This window comes from Rasamsonia byssochlamydoides, assembly GCF_041956645.1.
Source record: "Rasamsonia byssochlamydoides strain NRRL 3658 unplaced genomic scaffold VTN77scaffold_19, whole genome shotgun sequence".
In the NCBI taxonomy this organism is placed as follows: Eukaryota; Fungi; Ascomycota; class Eurotiomycetes; order Eurotiales; family Trichocomaceae; genus Rasamsonia; species Rasamsonia byssochlamydoides.
Genome location: NW_027192402.1, coordinates 128159 through 145464, shown reverse-complemented (window position 1 = coordinate 145464; position 17306 = coordinate 128159). Strand labels below are relative to the sequence as shown.

Sequence of the window (17306 nt, the reverse complement as noted above, 5' to 3'; positions counted from 1 at the left end):
GCGGGAAACTCGGCGGTAGGTGGCTCGGAATGCCGATGCTCCGCATTTCGACGAAAATCGTGAGATAACCAGAGCGAATAATTTCTCCATCTGTCAAGCCGGGAGTGCTTTCTGGTACGAATTGTTTCGCCTGGGAAGCTCTGGTCTGTTTCCAAGGTCTTCCCCTGGATAGAGATCCCAATGCTCGCCCGCAGCATGCGACGTCTGTTCTCGACCTCGACGTTCAGAATGGCGACACAGACGACGAATACCTCCAGCACCCCGGTGGAAGATGCCATTCGGGAGAAGGTAATATCAGATGCAACTGCCCACCTCCTCACTTTGTTCTATTTGTCATCGAACGGTAGCTAATTGACACTGGCTTAGCTGACACCCGCCTTCTCTCCTACCACCCTGATTATCCGCAACGACTCCCATCTCCATGCACACCACGCTGCAATGCAAGGGAGCACATCCAAAGAAACGCATTTCCAGTCCGTTTTGCTTCGCCTATTTCTCTGAACTTCGAATGCGATTTTCTAACTCGATGTGTTTGCGATAGTGTCACGATTACTTCGGACGCCTTCCAGTCGAAGCCGCAGCCGGCGCGACATCGCATGGTCTACGCCTTGCTCAAGGACGAGATGAGTCGCGAAGGCGGAATCCATGCCCTGCAGCTCCGAACGAGGACACCAGAAGAGGAACAGAAGCAGATGCAAACAGAACAGCAACCGTAGTAGCGAATAAAGTCTACGTTCTCACGCCTTGGGATCACCCGTCCGGCTGTAACGATCAACCTCCGGCTGCGTTCTGGCACAGAATCACCTGTCTAGTAGAAAAGGCCATAGAAACACTTGATTATTATAATATTTAGCGCCAGCGAGCGCACAGGAAGAAGCACAAAAAGTTTAATATGTACAACAGCAACAGGCATATCGGTGGGTGCTATTGAACAGACACGATCATCAGGTCGCATGAAGCCCGTGGGAAATCGTTCCCGCAACGACCAACACAATCACAAGAAATAGAAAGGACAACCAAAAAAAAACGGCAAGGAAAAAGGGGAGTAGGAGGCAGACAAAATCAACGAGGATACAGATATAAATGTAGCAACACACAAATTGGTGGGATCCCTTTTTTGCGACTCAGGAGACACAAAGGAAAACAGACACGACGACATGCCATTGGGGAATAAATAGACGGAAAGAGCGTCCAGGACAAGGGAAAACCGCCAACAGAAGAGGATATTCAGAACAGAGAATTAACCTGTAAATGAACCTGTACAACCGTGGCTGCCACTCGCGTAGAGAGGCAGGTTTTACAACGAAATTCAGACCGTAGAACGGACCGACCCAAACCTCGCTCGAGTGATATGTCCCAATTACTTGCCGCCGCGGTTGGCTTCGGTAACGCCTACGGCGACACCGACAACAATGGCAACGATGAGGACTGGGGGGATTTTGTTCAGCTCCTGCTAGCTGGGACGGGAGAGATGTGGGGATACTTACTGATGACAAGCAAGAGATACCACTTCCACTTCCTCGCGTTCCGGGCGCTCTCGATGGCCACGTCGATTTGCTTGTTGGCATTTTCTACATTGTCCACCACCTCCTCCGCAGCTCGGTTGATCTGCTCTATGGCGGGCTCTTGTTGCTGAACGAGGTCTGCCAACTCCTGGTACAGCCGGGTCAATTCGATCATATCCTTCTCGATCTTTCGGATGGCTGCCGATCGCTCCAAGGCAGCCTGTCTAGCGTCATTCGCCTGTCTCGTTCTGCTGCCAGTGACCTTCAGATCGTCGTCAGCATCAAAACTCCAAGAGATTCCCACGAAGACGGTAGCATACCTGGAAGCTCTGCTCCTGACCCAAGAGGACGTTCTCCACACCCTGCTCGATCTGCTCAGGTGTCGCATTCGGATTGGCGATTTCATACCGTCTCCGCACCTGCTCCCGCAGTCGCTTCTGGAAATCAGATTGCGCCTTCTGGTACGCTTCGATCTCCCTCCGCAGATTCCGGCTTGTCACATCGATCTGGGTCTGGACGCGGGCGTCTCCCGAGCCGGGGGTCTGCTTGATCTTTTTCATCAGATCCCGAAGATAACGGAAGGTGTTGTTGATCTCGTCCTCAATGTAGTCCAGGTTCTGGCGGGCCACCTGGTCCTCCTTGCCGGTGCTAGAGTCCAGCAGAGCATTCTGCGCCAAGGCGAGCTGTCCCTCTCTCTTGGCCCGGAGATCCTGAATGCCATCGTTGATCTCTTTGCATTTGTTCAGAATGGCGGTCGGCCCCTCGGCTGGAGGGGCATTGTTGTTTATGGCACCCATCTCTACGGATCAGACGACACGTTAGATCGGAGACCCATGACGCTGGTAAGGCGTCTCCAGAGGATCATAATCTCACCATATCCGCCATTTCCCCGTTCCAAGTCCTGATTATTCTGGGCATAGGGGTTGTACTGGCCGTAGCCGCCCTGGTTTCCGTAGGCTTGATACTGTACACATGGTAGTGATCACCATAGTGGTTAGCGAATGTTTTCTTTTATCGACATGAATAAGTGCGCGGAAAATTGTAGCAAGAGGACAAATTGGCCCCCGACGATGGGGTTGGATCAGGGTCGGACGCGACTCCAACACTCACACTCATAATGGTAACCTTGTCCTGATTGCGGCTCAGTAATCAATGATCAGCACTCCCACAGAATATGTCCGCCGTCTGGTGTTCAATGCGGATGGCGAAGTGTCAAACTGAGTTGGAGGCGAATCGCGAATGGGACAGCTGTGGATGGATCCGACGAATTCGTGATTAATTAACTAAGGAACAGAAAGACAAAGACAAAAGTAAAAGCGGAAGGAAGGAGCGAAGAGAAGAAGGGCAACCAGCGGGGCCCAGAAAAATGGTTCTGTGAAGAAAGAAAAGATGAAAATCTTAATTAAACGAGCGTGGTGAGACGGCGAGGGAAATGAAATGAGAGGCTGACCTTGGGTCTGTCTGGGCTGGGCGAAGTTGAGTGGCGCGTCAGGACTCAGACAGCTGCTAACTTAGCGTTGCTAGGGCCCCCGGCTCGCAGCAGCACGACACGACACGATCAGACACTGACAGTCGGAGGACAGTCGGAGGCGATTGGATATTGGATGCGATTTATTCTTATTTTAGACAGAACTCTCCAATGTCGAACAGCTTGCTGCACGTTGCAACACTCCGATCCGGATTTTTTTTTTCTGGTGGACGTCTCTCTCGTCCAGTGCTCGACAGTCCGCTGGGTGATCGTCAAACCCCCTATTCGTTTGGCCCTCAGCCGTAGTGGACGGTGCACGCAGCCAATGATGGGCGGAAAGGACAAGTTCAATGGTGATCGCTCGAGAAGACAGACTTGGTGAACATACAGTGTACAGAGTACAAAATACAGAGCAGTACTACTGAGGGAGAGGGGATAAAGTACCCGTCGCACGAGAGCCTGGTTGTCTGCTTTCTGGTCCTGGATTCCAGCCGTCACCTAGCCATCCGGAGCACGGCGGGAGCGAGCCTCAACCGCCTCGTGCAATCAGCGCTGCGACTGCCCTCCAGATCTATGGAACCGCTGCATCTGTATGGAGTAGACTCTGTTCCCGATGATATCCTGCTGCCTTAGATGACGGCCCTCCAGACAGCTGAGCCATGAACAAGACATCATCCGTGTTCGACTGCTCGTCTTCTTGCCTTATTGCAGATACAGTACATGTACATACATTCGCATTATTCCTTTGAATCCCCATCAAGGAGTAGTTGATCCAGTATATAGCTATACAGTTAAGTCCTAAATCATCAGATCGCAAATTCATGGTGGAAGCTTTCATCACGACCCCGGGCCGCCCACTGGATTACCGGATCAGTCTTTGGACAGTCTGAGTAAGCACGATCAGCAGAGACTAATTATTAAGCAACGTCTGCCTGCCTAAGTTATTTTTATCCGCAGGCCTGCAGGTGCACTGCCTCTTCTTCAGGATCGCTTGGTCAATGCGTGGGCCATTATTATTAGCAAGCCATCAACATTCAATTATGCAACCAGGTAAATTCTATTCTCGTTTTAGCTCCATGGACTCCAGTACGTAGTTGCCTACCTAGGAAGAACCGTTGTCATCGTGAGCTTCTGGAACAATTTTTAGAAACTTAAGTGTACTGTTACAAGTCGGGGTGACCCCACATAGGCAACTGGCAGGGAAAACTAAAATTCCTCTTAATTGCCTAACATCAACCTCTGATGGGAAATACTCTTTCGCTCTGGTTTCCTTGTCTGTTTCCTGCAGAGTCCTGGGCTCTTCGTTGGGATAGTTTACAAGAGAGTATATGAGGGAAAGAGGAATAAGGAAGAAAGGCAACCAAATTACAGATACAAATGTATGTACTCCGTACATGCAAATAGGACATGATCTATCTTAACGCATGTGGAAGAAAGTTGTTCTATTCAAAAAAAAAGTAATGGATAAAATAAAATAAACAGTCTTCTTGTAATAAATAAGACATACAAGATTGATACCAGAGAGTTCAAATGAGAACTTATCTCTGGAAAATTCTATCTCTGCAGTTCCGGTCTGTGGATCATGCCAGACTGAAAATGATAATCTATGAATTAAGATTTACGGCTCATGATGGAATTTTCATATCATCGTGGCTAATTACCAAGTCAACTACTCCGTAAGCCCGGAAACTTCGGAAAATCCCCGCAAACCCCACAGCGGAAGTGGCTGACCAGCGTGTAATTACCCCAACCGGCCCCAGACTGCTAGTCTCCTGAAGCAGAACTTGGAGGTTGTTCCAATATTCGGACCACCTGAGACGAAACCGTGTCGATTCACCATAATTTTCATCCTCCCAATGTCAGAACGTTGAAAGACAAGAAATTTCATCAATCGCTGCGATGGCGCCAAAACGCAAGCTAGATGAGCTCGATGCCGCGGCAAGTCCGCAGACAGCTATGTTGAACGACTTTGATATGCTCTTTCCCGCACCGGAGAAGATAGATCCTTCCCCATTGCACAAATTTCCACAGCGAGATAGTTTACTGATGGACCCTATCGGAGGTGACCGTCCCTGGAGGACGTTGGGCACCAGAGCCGTGCCCTCATCATTACCATTGGCGAATATGGTTACAGTTGTCCAAGAGCTCATCGATCCAGACTTCCACCCGGTGATAGAAGCATTGGACAATTCGCCACGCTTCCTGAAGCCGTTACCATCCCGCATCCCTGTAGAGGACATCGAATACTTGCGCTCGAAAGGCGCCCTCACGATCCCGGAACCTCCCCTGCGGAATGAGCTCTTGCGGGCCTACGTGCAATGGGTACACAACTTCATTCCCCTGCTGGACTTGCACGAATTTTTGCGAAGCATCGCTGAGAACGATCCGGACGCCAATATCAGCCTGCTCTTGTTCCAAGCGGTCATGTTTGCAGGAACAGCCTTTGTCGACCTCGAGCATCTGCAGGCAGCTGGCTTTGCCACAAGGAGGGATGCTCGAAAAGCCTTCTTTATGCGCACGAGGGTGAGAAATTCGGTGCCCGATTTTTCTTCTCCCTTTTCTGCAATCTGACTGGTGGCCGTTAGCTTCTCTACTCTTTCGATTGCGAGGAGGATCGAATTGCGATCCTGCAGGCGATTCTGCTGATGACTTATTGGCACGAGTTCGACGGTAGCCCGCAGAAGGATATATGGCATTGGGTGGGAGTGTGCAACACTCAGGCTCAGTCGATCGGTTTACATAGAGATCCCACAGGATCGGGCATGAGTCCTGCCACCCAACGATTAAGGATTCGCCTCTGGTGGTCTCTGTATTCCCGTGATCGGCTCATTGCCCTGGCTCTGAGACGTCCCACACAGATCAATGAAGGAACATGCGATGTGCCTCTTCCACGGCTGAGCGATTTCGATATCAGACCATTTCATCCTGCTGTTTCCCGGCTACTCCAATGTCGACAGTCAGAGGATGTCTCTCATCAACGGCGCCTGGCGACTATGTTTATCGAGAAGGTAAAATTGTGTCAATGCCTGGGACGGGTGCTCTTTGCGCAGTACTCCCCGTCGAACCATAATTTCGGAGCTACCCACAAAACTACCATTACGCTTGTTCCCCGGGAGGCATCGGAGGCGGAGCTTGATCGCTGCAGCCAGAAGCTCGACGCCTGGGTCAGCGGTTTACCAAAGGACGCCCAGTTTATCCCACCCAAGGGTCAGCACCTCAATGAGGGAGAAAAGATTCTGCTTCTCCATTCTGCCATGCTCCGGATGATCTACTACGCAACCTGTAGCGCCCTGCATCGACCACAGGCTTTAATATTCGGCAGAAAAGCCCACCCGACTTCGAAAATGATGAAATGGTCGACAGTGTCCCGTCAGAAAATGCAGGATGCGGCCGCGGGGACCACGGAGATCGCCCATGGCCTAAATCGTCTGGGTTTGACCAAATTCCTTCCCGCTTCCGGGCTGACGGTTTTGTTGCCAGCTGCTGTGGTACACTTAACAAACCTAACGTCTTCCAACCCTGCCGTGCGAGATGAGAGCAGATGGAACTTTCACCGGTGTGTCGAAGTGCTGAACAAGTTGAAAGATATCTACCCGGCTGCGGACCACGAAACTGCCTATCTGGAGGAAGCGGTCAAGTTGCGATTGAAGCATTCGCCGAATTCCATTCTCGTCATGCAGAACGCCACGTTCGGCGTTGTTGGCGGGAACCGGTCTCAGATCGAGGACAGTGTTCGACCTACCGATGATCATCTCATATCGTCTTCCGCGGTCGATGACAGGACAGCTTGCGCGCCGGTCGAAGGATCGACACCTGCCGCAACCGGCACGAGAGATAATCAATCCCAGGAAACCATTATCGAGCTCGACGAAGATGATCATGAGAGGAATACTACTACTCTCCCTTCTACGAATTTACGAGATGCAAATATGGATAGGCTCCATAACACCGCCAACATGACCTTCAACGACAATAGCAGTATCAGCGACAGCACTTCTTCTTCGTCTCAGCTGCACAGCACGCAAAATCGACCGACGACCGACAGCGCTCCAGCAAATCCGTTCCTCGACAGGAATAGTTCCCAAAACCAACCAGAATGGGACTGGAATGTCGATGTCGACATTTTGAACGACTGGTTAGTGTCCTCCGATGGAGACGGGGAAGAGGAAGAGGAGAGAGAAAGCGAAAGCGAAAGCGAAAGTCACAGCGAGGCTAGACAGATAACGACGAACCACCACCATCAGCAAAAAGACTCCTCCTCCGACCACACTACGAGTATGAAGAACATCGAGCACGACAGATGCAAAAGCATCCCTTTGGAGAGCGCCCCAAAGGACCTCCTATCTAAAGAGGAAGAAGATATTCTATCTCCTCCGCTGCCACCCTTGTTTCCCCCATCAGTCGGCAGCAGCAGCAGAAGAGACTCGATGGTGATTACGGGCGATTTGGAGCGCGATCTGGGGTTTGCATGACATATGCTGTCTGTATACGTACAGTACATAGTCCATGCTATCTGTCTATCTATCCATATCATCCCATCCCTATTGGATGTCTTGGGATGCGAGACGGGACAATACGAAATCATCTTGACGAGTGCATCATCTCCTTTTTCCCTTTTTTTTTTCTTTCAGAGAGGAATTGTGAGCAGCGCTGGCGTTGCTTCATTCTGAATGCTCTGGAAGTGTACACAACACAAACCGAACGAATCACTTGGATATTTGAGACAACAATATCTAAAAAGTCTAGCTAGCTAACGATTCTATAATAATGAGATCTTTTTTTCCGAAACTGAAACCGACTGAACCGCCTGCCCCCTGCCACTCTTCAAAGTCATACATACGCCTTCTTCTTGATTCAATCAATCGCCCTTCTTGCCCCATCGTGCTGACTCGTCGCCCTTCTCCCAGGTATGTTCGATATAACCCAGTCGCTTCTTGACGTCTTGCACTGTGGTCTTGTCGCCTGTGTTCTTGCCCAGGTTGTCGCTCAGCTTGACGGCTGGACGACCCCCTGCAGAGGCGATTTTGATGACGATGTTCAAGGGCACGGATTTTTGGCCGTCGGATTTTCGCCGGAAGTCATCTGCAAGTTCCTGTCAGCTACTATTTCAGTGCAAACAAACGTGAACTGAACTTACTGGTTAAAAATGTGCCGACTCCAAAGACAGGCTGGAAGCCGGCTTCCTCGGCGATCACTTTATACTCCAGGCAAGAATCGACGTTCAAAGAATCCGAGAAGACAATGACCTTCTTGTCCTTGATGCCTTCCTTGTCGTAGAAGTCCCGGACTATCTTGACGAAGTAAGCTGGATCGCCCGAATCCTGGCGCACCCCCTGAAAGACCTGAGCATACGTTTTCCTCCCCCCTGATGGTCGATCATGGTTTTGGATTGGCGCTGCCACAGGTGCTTTGGTGTCTGCGAGGCTCTCTGGCGTTGATCCTACAGTGGTCGCTTGACTCGACGGCTGGGTGGTGTCTGCACCCAACCCAGGTGTTATGTAGTCTGGAATAGGTTTGCGGAATGCTTCGAGGAACGCAGGCGTCCCGAAGGTGTCGGTCAACGCGATGCCCAGAACCTAAAATGCCACATGTGAGTTTCACACTTAGTTGACCAATTCATGCAACCGATAGTTAGACGAACGTACACCTTCTCCAAAGCATCCAAGCCAATATCGCAAGCCCAACTCGTTGGCATTCTCGTAGTCATTTGTGAAGGCGGCAATAGCCATGTACCACTCGTGGGCGACAGTTCCCACTGGATTTACACCATACTTCATGGCGAAATGAACGTTGCTGGTACCCGAGAATACTCCCTTCCACCCTTTCTGTTTGGCATCTGCTGCAGCGCGGCATAAACCTTTCATGACCAAGTCATGTGTGTGGTAATCCCGCCTCCGTCTTGAACCGAATTCGGAGAAGATGCAACCATTCTCCAAAAGAGTAAGGCCCTTGCGGTATGCCCGCTCCTCTTGATGACTGTAGTCCCAGTCCGTGTCGCAAAATTTAAAGTATGCCTCACTTGTGAGGGCCAGAAGGGGGATTTCATAGAGGATGGTCTCAACCCAGAGGCCTTTGGTGAAGTACTCGAGATCGCCCAAATCGTCATCGCTACCGGTGTCTTGTACGGGCGTAAAGGTGATCTCGATCTGTTCAGAGGGTTTCAGGCGGAAATTTTGGAGATATCGGAGGTAGGCTTCGTTGAGGTAGGGACAAGCCTTTTTCAGGAACTCGATCTCTTCGGGCGTCACAGGGATGTTCCCCAGCTCTAGAATAGCATATATGAATATCATTCCAAGACGATATATAAGGATCACCACTTACTGTTTATTTGCTCTACCAACCACTTGTATGCTGCTCGCGATAGTTTCATGTGCGGGGTACGGTTTGTGAAGCCATACGTAACCTCTGTTACATGAACCATTAGCTTTTTTTTTTCTTATTTGATCTAGGTAACAGCGAAATCCACTCACGAACGTCAGGGAAATATTTCAGCACAGCCGATTGCATGGTCAATTTGTACAAGTCTGTATCGAGGAGGGAAAAGATACCCTCCGGGAACTGAGGAGGGGCATCTTGACCCATCTTGGCTGTTGGTTTCCCTTTAAAGGGACAATTCGACGTTGATTTGTGAAGATTTTGGAAATGGCTCTGAGATGAGCTGGTTCCTGCGAGCAGTCCCCTTAAAGAATGAAACTAGCAGTGTTAGAAGATAAGGAATAACTTCAAACGCCCGTCTCTCCTGCGGGGGAACCCTACATCCCCGCGGCCGCGGCCGCGTACGCAGAACTATGTTTGTGCTGTTTGCATAGTCATGACATCGATTATGTATTTAATTAACATTTACAGAGTGCATCATCTGCATCTCTCCCACCGATCTTCTTCTCCTGCGATCTGAGAATAGCCTGCAATTTGCTCAATTCCTGTTCTGCACATCCATGGATGTTCATGCATTCTGTAGATGACGTGCAGGCATAGAGGGTGCAAGATTGCATGCCAAGACTCGGGATTGGTCTCGCAACCACCACTTAGAAGCACACAGGAAAATGAAGAATGCATGGGCTGAGATCTGAGATAATATGGACAAATTGTACTCCGTATTCGAATACGAGTGTCTTCTAATGCAGAAAAACGAAAATGATCCATCTCTACATAACCTGTTAAACACGCAGATACTCTGATCCAAACCATGATCGTCTCATCTGTACATCTCTTACCATGAAATGAGAAAAGCACTGTAGACGTAGAACTGACGTATTCGGGGACTACGCCACACTGCCTACTCCAGCATCAATTGAAATTACTACCAGGGGAAACACGAGCCAGCGCAAGGTTTCATTGTCCCGGTCTTGAGCCTGTACCGCCGCTCTGGCTGTTGTACAGCGATTTGGTAATCCAGTCTTAGTCACCGAGTCACGTGGCAAAAGACGATCGCCACATCACATCACATGACCGCGCGTCTTAAAGGTCACCTTCAGTCTCAGCCATCGACTATCACCGCCTTCCCCACTGCTGCAGTTGGATCTTATCCAACTTTCCAACAATATCACAGCCTCTGTTCCTGGTGCGGACTGTCAAGACTCAGAATTCCGCAGCCATGACGACGGAGGACTGTGCGACAGTCCTTGAACAGTTTGTTCATGATGGTAAGTGAATGCGAAACTACTCACAAGTGGACCGAGCTAACGCGACGTGCAGTTGCAAACTTACCTGCTGAAATTACACATTTGATGGAAGAGATACAAGCCAAGGACAAGATAATCCAGGAGTGCCGCGCAACCATCAATTCCCGCGACAACAGTCTGCAGAAGTTCATCAAGCTCAACGGCAGTCTTACGCCGAATCCGAAGGAGGAACAATACAGCAAGACCATCCTACAGAATTTGGATCGATGTCAGGCATTGCAAGATGAGAAGATCCAGCTGAGCGAGAAAGCATGTGTCCTATTAGACCGCCAAATCAAAAAACTGGATATCAAGATTCGCGACCTAATAAACGAGGGTATCCTCTCGAATGACCCGCCCATCCCTTCGCTCTTCAACAACAAAGATCAATACCGTGAACCTCCAAAAGCTTTCTTTCCCGATCAGACTCCCAATGAGCCCTCGTCGTATTCTCCTCTCAATCCCACATCCGGCAATAGCAATGCTGCGCTTCCGGCGGCCCAACGGCTCAATCAGGCCAATCCTCGTCCCGCCAGCACCTCGACATTGGCCACGCAGAATGCCTCCCGCAACTCCGCTCCCTCGACTCCCAATGCAGCAGCTCTACATCTCCAGCAACGCCAGCGTGAATCATCTGCGGGAGCCGTCGACAGCAAGCGCAGGCGCTTGAACACATCCCTTGGCAGTCTTCCCGCGGCGCCTTCAAATCTGCGGCAATCATCGCTTGGGCCGGGGACTCCGAAGGCGGGAACGCCTGTGTCAAACCGTGCTGGTAGCGCCGGTCCGCGCGCCGGTGGCGTGACCAAGAAAGCAGTGACGAAGAAAGTTGCTCCTCATCAGCAAGTGAAGAAGATCAAAGCAGGATCAGTCGCCGCCGGGAAGCCTGTCAAACGCTCATCAAGCGTCAGTGGCCGCCTGAAACTCACCACAGGAGGACTGAAGAAGTCGCCCTCAGCCGCTGGTGGAGACGAGGACGAGGAAGACTCGGTCCTCAGCAGTGCCGGCGTGTCCGATTCTGAGAACGCGAGTGTCTCCCGCCGTGCTGGTCAGGGCGCAGCGAATGATTCAGACGAGGAGATGGAGGACGAGGAAGATGAGGGCGGAGAAGACACGAAGGTGTACTGCACCTGCCGCAGCGTCAGCCATGGAGACATGGTCGCTTGCGATAACGACAACTGCCCTTACGAATGGTTCCATTGGAAATGTGTAGGACTCACCAGAGAGCCGTTAGGCACCTGGTACTGTGATGAGTGTAGACAAAATCTGGGGAAGTGATGATGTTTCTTCTTTTTCTCTTTTCTTCCTCCTGTTTTTTTTTTAAAAAAAATGGCGTTTCGGGTCTTGGTCCTGTATGTACATGTACAATATACCCAGAAATTTCTATTTTGTTTTCTTACCATTAGCAACATTCCTAAATACATGCTCCGTACATACAACCAGATCCCGTCCTCCTTGGACGCTAAAAACATACAGAAGAAATCCCAACCCTTTTTTTAAGAACCCCTAGTTAGTTAATCACATCACAGATACATGAAAAACCCGCGGGGAAACCCTGATCAATCAAAACTCCGTCGCTATGCAGAATAATAGGAAATTTTTCATACAGTACATCAGCTGATAATCAGCTGTGGTCAGTCAAATCATGATGGGATCCGACCGATACTGCCAGTAGAATCAGAACCCAAGGGCTTTTTCCAGCCAGGGATCAAAGTATTCGCAATTCTCTGGACTGACGGCTCCGCCCGGTTGGCACAGTTTGAAGACGGGACATTGTCCGCACGGCGCCTCGACCATGCCATTCTTGCCGAGCCAAGCTTCAAATTGCTCGTTTGCTGCGGCGCCATCCACATCACCGCGTGTCTTTGAAGCCAATCTGACATCATTTGGTTTTTTGACCGACTTGAAATTTACGCCATTGTTCAACGCGATCAGTTTGTTATCGTAGCAGAGCATGTCAAGAAGTTGCGCAATGCTCTCATCGCCTAGGGTCACAGGCGTGATGCCGACCTTGTTTACCTCCGCTGTGATCTCTTTGACTGTTGGGTAGTGCTGGTACCCGGCTGGGAAGGGAAGATACTGTTTCTCCGAGTCGGACTTAACGTCACCGCCGCTGACTTTCTGACGCTTGCCTTGGTGTTTATCTGCGCGCGAGGCAGGAACCTCATACCAGCTCTTTTTGCTGACGTAGTGCTCGATAAACTCTGACAAAACACCAATAAATTCGGCGTCCAGTACGCCATCAGTGAACCACGCGCCTCCCGTCACATCTTCACTCGGCGTAAGTTCGGCCAACATGTAAACCTTCCTGCCTGGGAACCTGACATTGTGAACGGACTTGATGTAATTCTTTGATTCCAGCGACTTGAGACAGCGGTCTATAATTGATTTATGGAGATTTGTGCGCGCTTTGAGAGGACGGATCCAAATGCCCGCACGCCCGGTGGAGTGGATAACATTGTAGACCAGACTCTCGTTGGGACTGAGGTTTTGAAGCCTGTGCCATTTACTATTAGAACTGGTTCCCATCCAAAGTTAAGCTGAAGGGAGTGCTTGCTTTACCTTTCAGCGTCCTTCTGGGAAATTACTTTCCACGCCAAACGATCATCCTTGTCCTGGAGGGTACGGAAAAGGTTTTGGTCGACCAGCGACTGCGTGCATTGCAACAATACGGACAAATCATTATTCGGGATCACCCCCAAGTTCAAGAGATCTTGCTGATAGATGAGATGGTCTTCAGGGAATTTGGTGCGACATGCTTCATAGAGCTCCGAGGCGAGGGCCGCGGTGCTGCGCGAGGAACCCCCCGCGGAGGCCATTTTGAGTCACCTGCAGCTTCGACGTAGTTGAAGAGAAATCACGATCACCGAAGCACTGTCCAATATATCATATTCGCTTCAACACCCTCAGCGCTTTTAGTCTATCATTGGATCCTGTGGGAGCGATGAGAAGCAAGGTAAATAAGCAAAATGCAGAAGAAAACTCCCACCGAGAAGCAATGCACAATAGTGGCGGGACTATTTTCTGCCACCATCAATTAAAGTTAAAATGCGGCCTTGGCGGGCGAGGGACAGCTTACGTAACTTTGCCTCAGGCATAAATGACTCCCCACCTGATGTCTGCCTCAGGCTCCCATAGAACTGCTCCCCGCGGAAGCTATGAGCTCGAAATTTCCAGAAGCTCCAGCCCAGCAAGGTCATAACTGCGACAGCTCGCCGCGATCTACAAGATTTCTTTCTTGTCAAGCTGTTGAGACTTACCAACCTTAAGTTCTGAACGGTACTATTTCATTTCGCGGGCATGGCGGACGCATTGAAGGCGGAGGGCAACAAGGCCTTCTCTGCAAAAGACTATCCCACGGCCATGTACGTATTTTGCCCGCTTAGGGACCCCCGCTTAGCATGTTGAGCAACAGCATCAGAACTCGCAACTGACAACCATTTTCCAGTGAGAAGTTCACGCAAGCTATTGCTCTCGAACCAAACAACCACGTCCTCTATTCTAACCGATCCGCGGTCTATGCGGCCCAGTCGGAGTACCAGAAGGCGCTCGACGATGCCAATAAGGCAGTAGAGCTCAAGCCTGACTGGGCCAAGGGGTGGAGCAGGAAGGGAGCTGCCCTCCGCGGACAGGGAGATCTTCGTAAGCTATCTCCTCTATTTTCCACGTTCATATGAGTTTCTGATGGACTGACCGTGAGTTGTATAGTTGGAGCTCACGATGCATATGAGCAGGCCTTGAAGCTCGAGCCCAACAATGAGCAGTTCAAATCTAGTTTCGAGTCCGTCAAGAGGGCTATCAATGCGGAGGCTAAGGCTGACGGCTTCCCTGGAGACCCCAGCGCGGGCTTGGGAGGGATCTTCAATGATCCGCAGCTCTTCCAAAAACTGGCCAGCAACCCCAAGACATCCGCGTTGTTGGCGGATCATGAGTTCATGTCAAAGCTGCAGCGGCTTAAGCAGAATCCAAGCAGTATTGGAGAGGAGATTCGGGATCCCAGATTCCTTCAGGTCATGAGCGTCCTTTTGGGCGTCGATATGCAGTTCGGTGCTCCTCCAGGTGGGGCGGGTCCATCTGGTACCGCCGCTGAAGCAGAAGAGGATGTGCCTATGCCGGATGCTTCTCGTCCCAAGCCTGCAGAAACCAAGAAGGAGCCCGAGCCCGAGCCCGAGCCCGAGCCGGAAGATGAGGAGACCATTGCCAAGAAGAAGGCGCAGGAGGCCGGAGATGCTGAGAAGAAAATTGGCAACGACTTCTACAAGAAGAGACAATTCGATGAGGCCATTGAACACTACAACAAGGCCTGGGAACTAAACAAGGATGTCACCTATCTGAACAACATTGGAGCCGCCAAGTTCGAAAAGGGTGACTACCAGGGGGCCATCGAGGTCTGTCAACAGGCCGTTAGCGAAGGTAGGGAGCTGAGAGCGGATTTCAAGACCATTGCCAAGTAAGTACAATGATCGGCAAGACAATACTTGATTGAGATATTAACTGTTATGCAATAGGTCCTTTGCACGAATTGGAACGGCATACGAGAAGCTGGGCGACCTCACTCAGGCTATCGAATACTACAACCGATCTCTCACTGAGCACCGTACCGGGGATGTCCTGACCAAGCTCCGCGCTGCTGAAAAGGCTAAGATCAAGGCAGAGAGAGATGCCTATATCAACCCGGAGTTAGCGGAGAAGGCCCGTGAGCTTGGCCAGAAGAAGTTCCAGGAGGCCGATTGGCCTGGTGCCGTCGACGCCTTTACTGAAATGACCAAACGGGCTCCTGACGACCCTCGTGGATATTCCAACCGCGCGGCAGCCCTCATCAAACTGATGGCATTCCCCCAGGCGGTGCAGGACTGTGATGAAGCCATCAAGCGTGACCCCAAGTTCATCCGTGCATACATCCGCAAGGGCCAGGCACTCTTGGCTATGAAGGAGTACAGCAAGGCTCTGGACGCGCTCACGGAAGCGCAAGAGCAAGATGACAAGGGCGCTCACACGCGGGAAATTGAACAACAGCAGCAGAAGATTCTGGAGGCCCAAATCAACGCTCGTGCCGGCGAGACGGAGCAGCAAACGGCGGAGAGAATTCAGAAGGACCCGGAGGTAAGTATCTCACCACATGCGGTTTTTCTTTCGCATCGAAACTAACCACCATCCACTCTCACGCAGATCATGTCTATCCTCCAGGACCCTGTCATGCAGAGCATCCTCCAGCAGGCCAAGAGTGACCCTGCTGCCCTTCAGGAACACATGAAGAACGCGCACGTCCGGTCCAAGATCCAGAAACTCATCGCAGCTGGCGTCATCCGGTTGGGACGGTGAAGGAGGGATAAATAAGAGGACATCGAATTAGCTGTCCTCCCAGCATGTGGTGGATGTGGAATGCAGGAGGAGCAAGTTGAGTGATCCAAAAGTTGGGATGGTGGATGCATCGGGGGAGCCTTTAATGATTCTTGCATACTGTGATGACTGTACGATCAGCAAAGCTACTAATTTATTTTCTTCCACAGTAAAAACCAGAATTTAAATTGATGTTTCTACTTGCGTAAGTTAGTTATCCTGTGTTAAGTCTGACATATACGGAGTATAGATGGGAGGGGATGGACCAGAAGATATGGAACGTGTGAGGGGTCATTATTATCGGACAGTACGGCACCTATCACCAGCGTCCTACTAAGATCGAAGAATTTGAAGATATAGAAATCGAGGAATTTCAAATCCAACCCTGCAGAGTCCGATCGCCGCTAGTTTTGCGGCGTCAAATTCCAATAATAGATATAGTGAGCCTGCAGAAACAAATGTTGTTGCCTTGATATCAGCCAGAAAGTGGACACAGATGCAGGGCGGGCTGGCCTGTTCCTGCAAATTGAAGACGGTGCTGCGGGGAGAAAATCATTCCCTGTTCTGATCGGAAATTGAGGACGTTCTCCAACGAGGGACGGTGCATACATTATGCATTATGCACTGTGACATTGCTCTCCAAGTCTGCCATCAAATGTGATAGTGATACAAGCAACCCTTGCGTCGTGCTGAAGTCCCGCTCCAGAGCAAATCTGAATTGTCCAAGCTTGAAGTTTCTAAATTCACCAGACACTCCACAGCTTGGATCGATTGGTCACGGCCCTACATGCTGCATTGCTTGGAAATGTGACAGTTTATCCCGTGACCAATCACATGGATCAGCAACAGTTCGTATCGAGCGTTTCCTTCCAATTATCGTCGGTCGAGACCTTTCTTTCCTCTGCGCCATCGGACTGACATCTGTGCGCAGTGCAACAATGCAATACACGACATGGAGAACAAGGACTTGTCTCCTGCAAGTATCCATAAAATCCCATATTATTATTGTATGCACGGCTGGTCATACTCAAAAAGGCTATATCTGCATGCAGCCATCTTGCTGGATCTCCGAAGCTACACAGACATCCAGATCATCGTGATTGACGCAGATGCACGGACCCTTTTGGCGCCCTGAGATGTCCGAGCTTCCTAGCCCAGTGGGATTTTGTGTACAACCACACCTACGGAGAAGAAGCGCTCCTCTCAAATCCTATGGGTCTGGGCCTTCCAAATGGAAGCTCCAGTCACGATACCTTAGGTACCTAGGTACCAACTTCCAGGCTTAAGTGTTTTTCTCGAATCTCTACGACTCCAGCCCTATGATCCCTCTCCAAT

The 17306-nt window shown here is 50.5% G+C and overlaps 8 protein-coding genes across 8 annotated transcripts; 4 read left to right on the top strand and 4 right to left on the bottom strand.

The window, feature by feature from the left end:
• Positions 1 to 180: 180 nt before the first annotated feature.
• On the top strand, positions 181 to 716 carry VTN77DRAFT_2493 (uncharacterized protein; the record flags this gene model as incomplete). Its single annotated transcript, XM_069418338.1, has 3 exons — positions 181 to 288; positions 367 to 473; positions 542 to 716. 3 exons carry the CDS (start codon positions 181 to 183, stop codon positions 714 to 716), a joined length of 390 nt encoding a protein of 129 aa, XP_069279119.1.
• A 644-nt stretch (positions 717 to 1360) lies between these two features.
• On the bottom strand, positions 1361 to 2621 carry VTN77DRAFT_2492 (uncharacterized protein; the record flags this gene model as incomplete). Its single annotated transcript, XM_069418337.1, has 5 exons — positions 1361 to 1428; positions 1488 to 1767; positions 1826 to 2304; positions 2379 to 2469; positions 2616 to 2621. 5 exons carry the CDS (start codon positions 2619 to 2621, stop codon positions 1361 to 1363), a joined length of 924 nt encoding a protein of 307 aa, XP_069279118.1.
• A 2251-nt stretch (positions 2622 to 4872) lies between these two features.
• On the top strand, positions 4873 to 7445 carry VTN77DRAFT_2491 (uncharacterized protein; the record flags this gene model as incomplete). The annotated part of the gene is made up of 2 exons (XM_069418336.1): positions 4873 to 5496; positions 5559 to 7445. The coding sequence occupies 2 exons, from the start codon at positions 4873 to 4875 to the stop codon at positions 7443 to 7445; spliced, it is 2511 nt and encodes an 836-aa protein (XP_069279117.1).
• A 386-nt stretch (positions 7446 to 7831) lies between these two features.
• VTN77DRAFT_2490 (uncharacterized protein) lies at positions 7832 to 9555 on the bottom strand (the record flags this gene model as incomplete). Its single annotated transcript, XM_069418335.1, has 5 exons — positions 7832 to 8055; positions 8111 to 8549; positions 8619 to 9238; positions 9295 to 9378; positions 9444 to 9555. The coding sequence occupies 5 exons, from the start codon at positions 9553 to 9555 to the stop codon at positions 7832 to 7834; spliced, it is 1479 nt and encodes a 492-aa protein (XP_069279116.1).
• Positions 9556 to 10567: 1012 nt separating this feature from the next.
• VTN77DRAFT_2489 (uncharacterized protein) lies at positions 10568 to 11909 on the top strand (the record flags this gene model as incomplete). The annotated part of the gene is made up of 2 exons (XM_069418333.1): positions 10568 to 10616; positions 10669 to 11909. The coding sequence occupies 2 exons, from the start codon at positions 10568 to 10570 to the stop codon at positions 11907 to 11909; spliced, it is 1290 nt and encodes a 429-aa protein (XP_069279115.1).
• A 399-nt stretch (positions 11910 to 12308) lies between these two features.
• Positions 12309 to 13450, bottom strand: VTN77DRAFT_2488 (uncharacterized protein; the record flags this gene model as incomplete). Its single annotated transcript, XM_069418332.1, has 2 exons — positions 12309 to 13128; positions 13194 to 13450. 2 exons carry the CDS (start codon positions 13448 to 13450, stop codon positions 12309 to 12311), a joined length of 1077 nt encoding a protein of 358 aa, XP_069279114.1.
• A 67-nt stretch (positions 13451 to 13517) lies between these two features.
• On the bottom strand, positions 13518 to 13831 carry VTN77DRAFT_2487 (uncharacterized protein; the record flags this gene model as incomplete). The annotated part of the gene is made up of 2 exons (XM_069418331.1): positions 13518 to 13648; positions 13711 to 13831. The coding sequence occupies 2 exons, from the start codon at positions 13829 to 13831 to the stop codon at positions 13518 to 13520; spliced, it is 252 nt and encodes an 83-aa protein (XP_069279113.1).
• A 100-nt stretch (positions 13832 to 13931) lies between these two features.
• VTN77DRAFT_2486 (uncharacterized protein) lies at positions 13932 to 15953 on the top strand (the record flags this gene model as incomplete). Its single annotated transcript, XM_069418330.1, has 5 exons — positions 13932 to 13996; positions 14080 to 14273; positions 14340 to 15081; positions 15140 to 15734; positions 15801 to 15953. The coding sequence occupies 5 exons, from the start codon at positions 13932 to 13934 to the stop codon at positions 15951 to 15953; spliced, it is 1749 nt and encodes a 582-aa protein (XP_069279112.1).
• Between the last annotated feature and the right edge of the window lie 1353 nt (positions 15954 to 17306).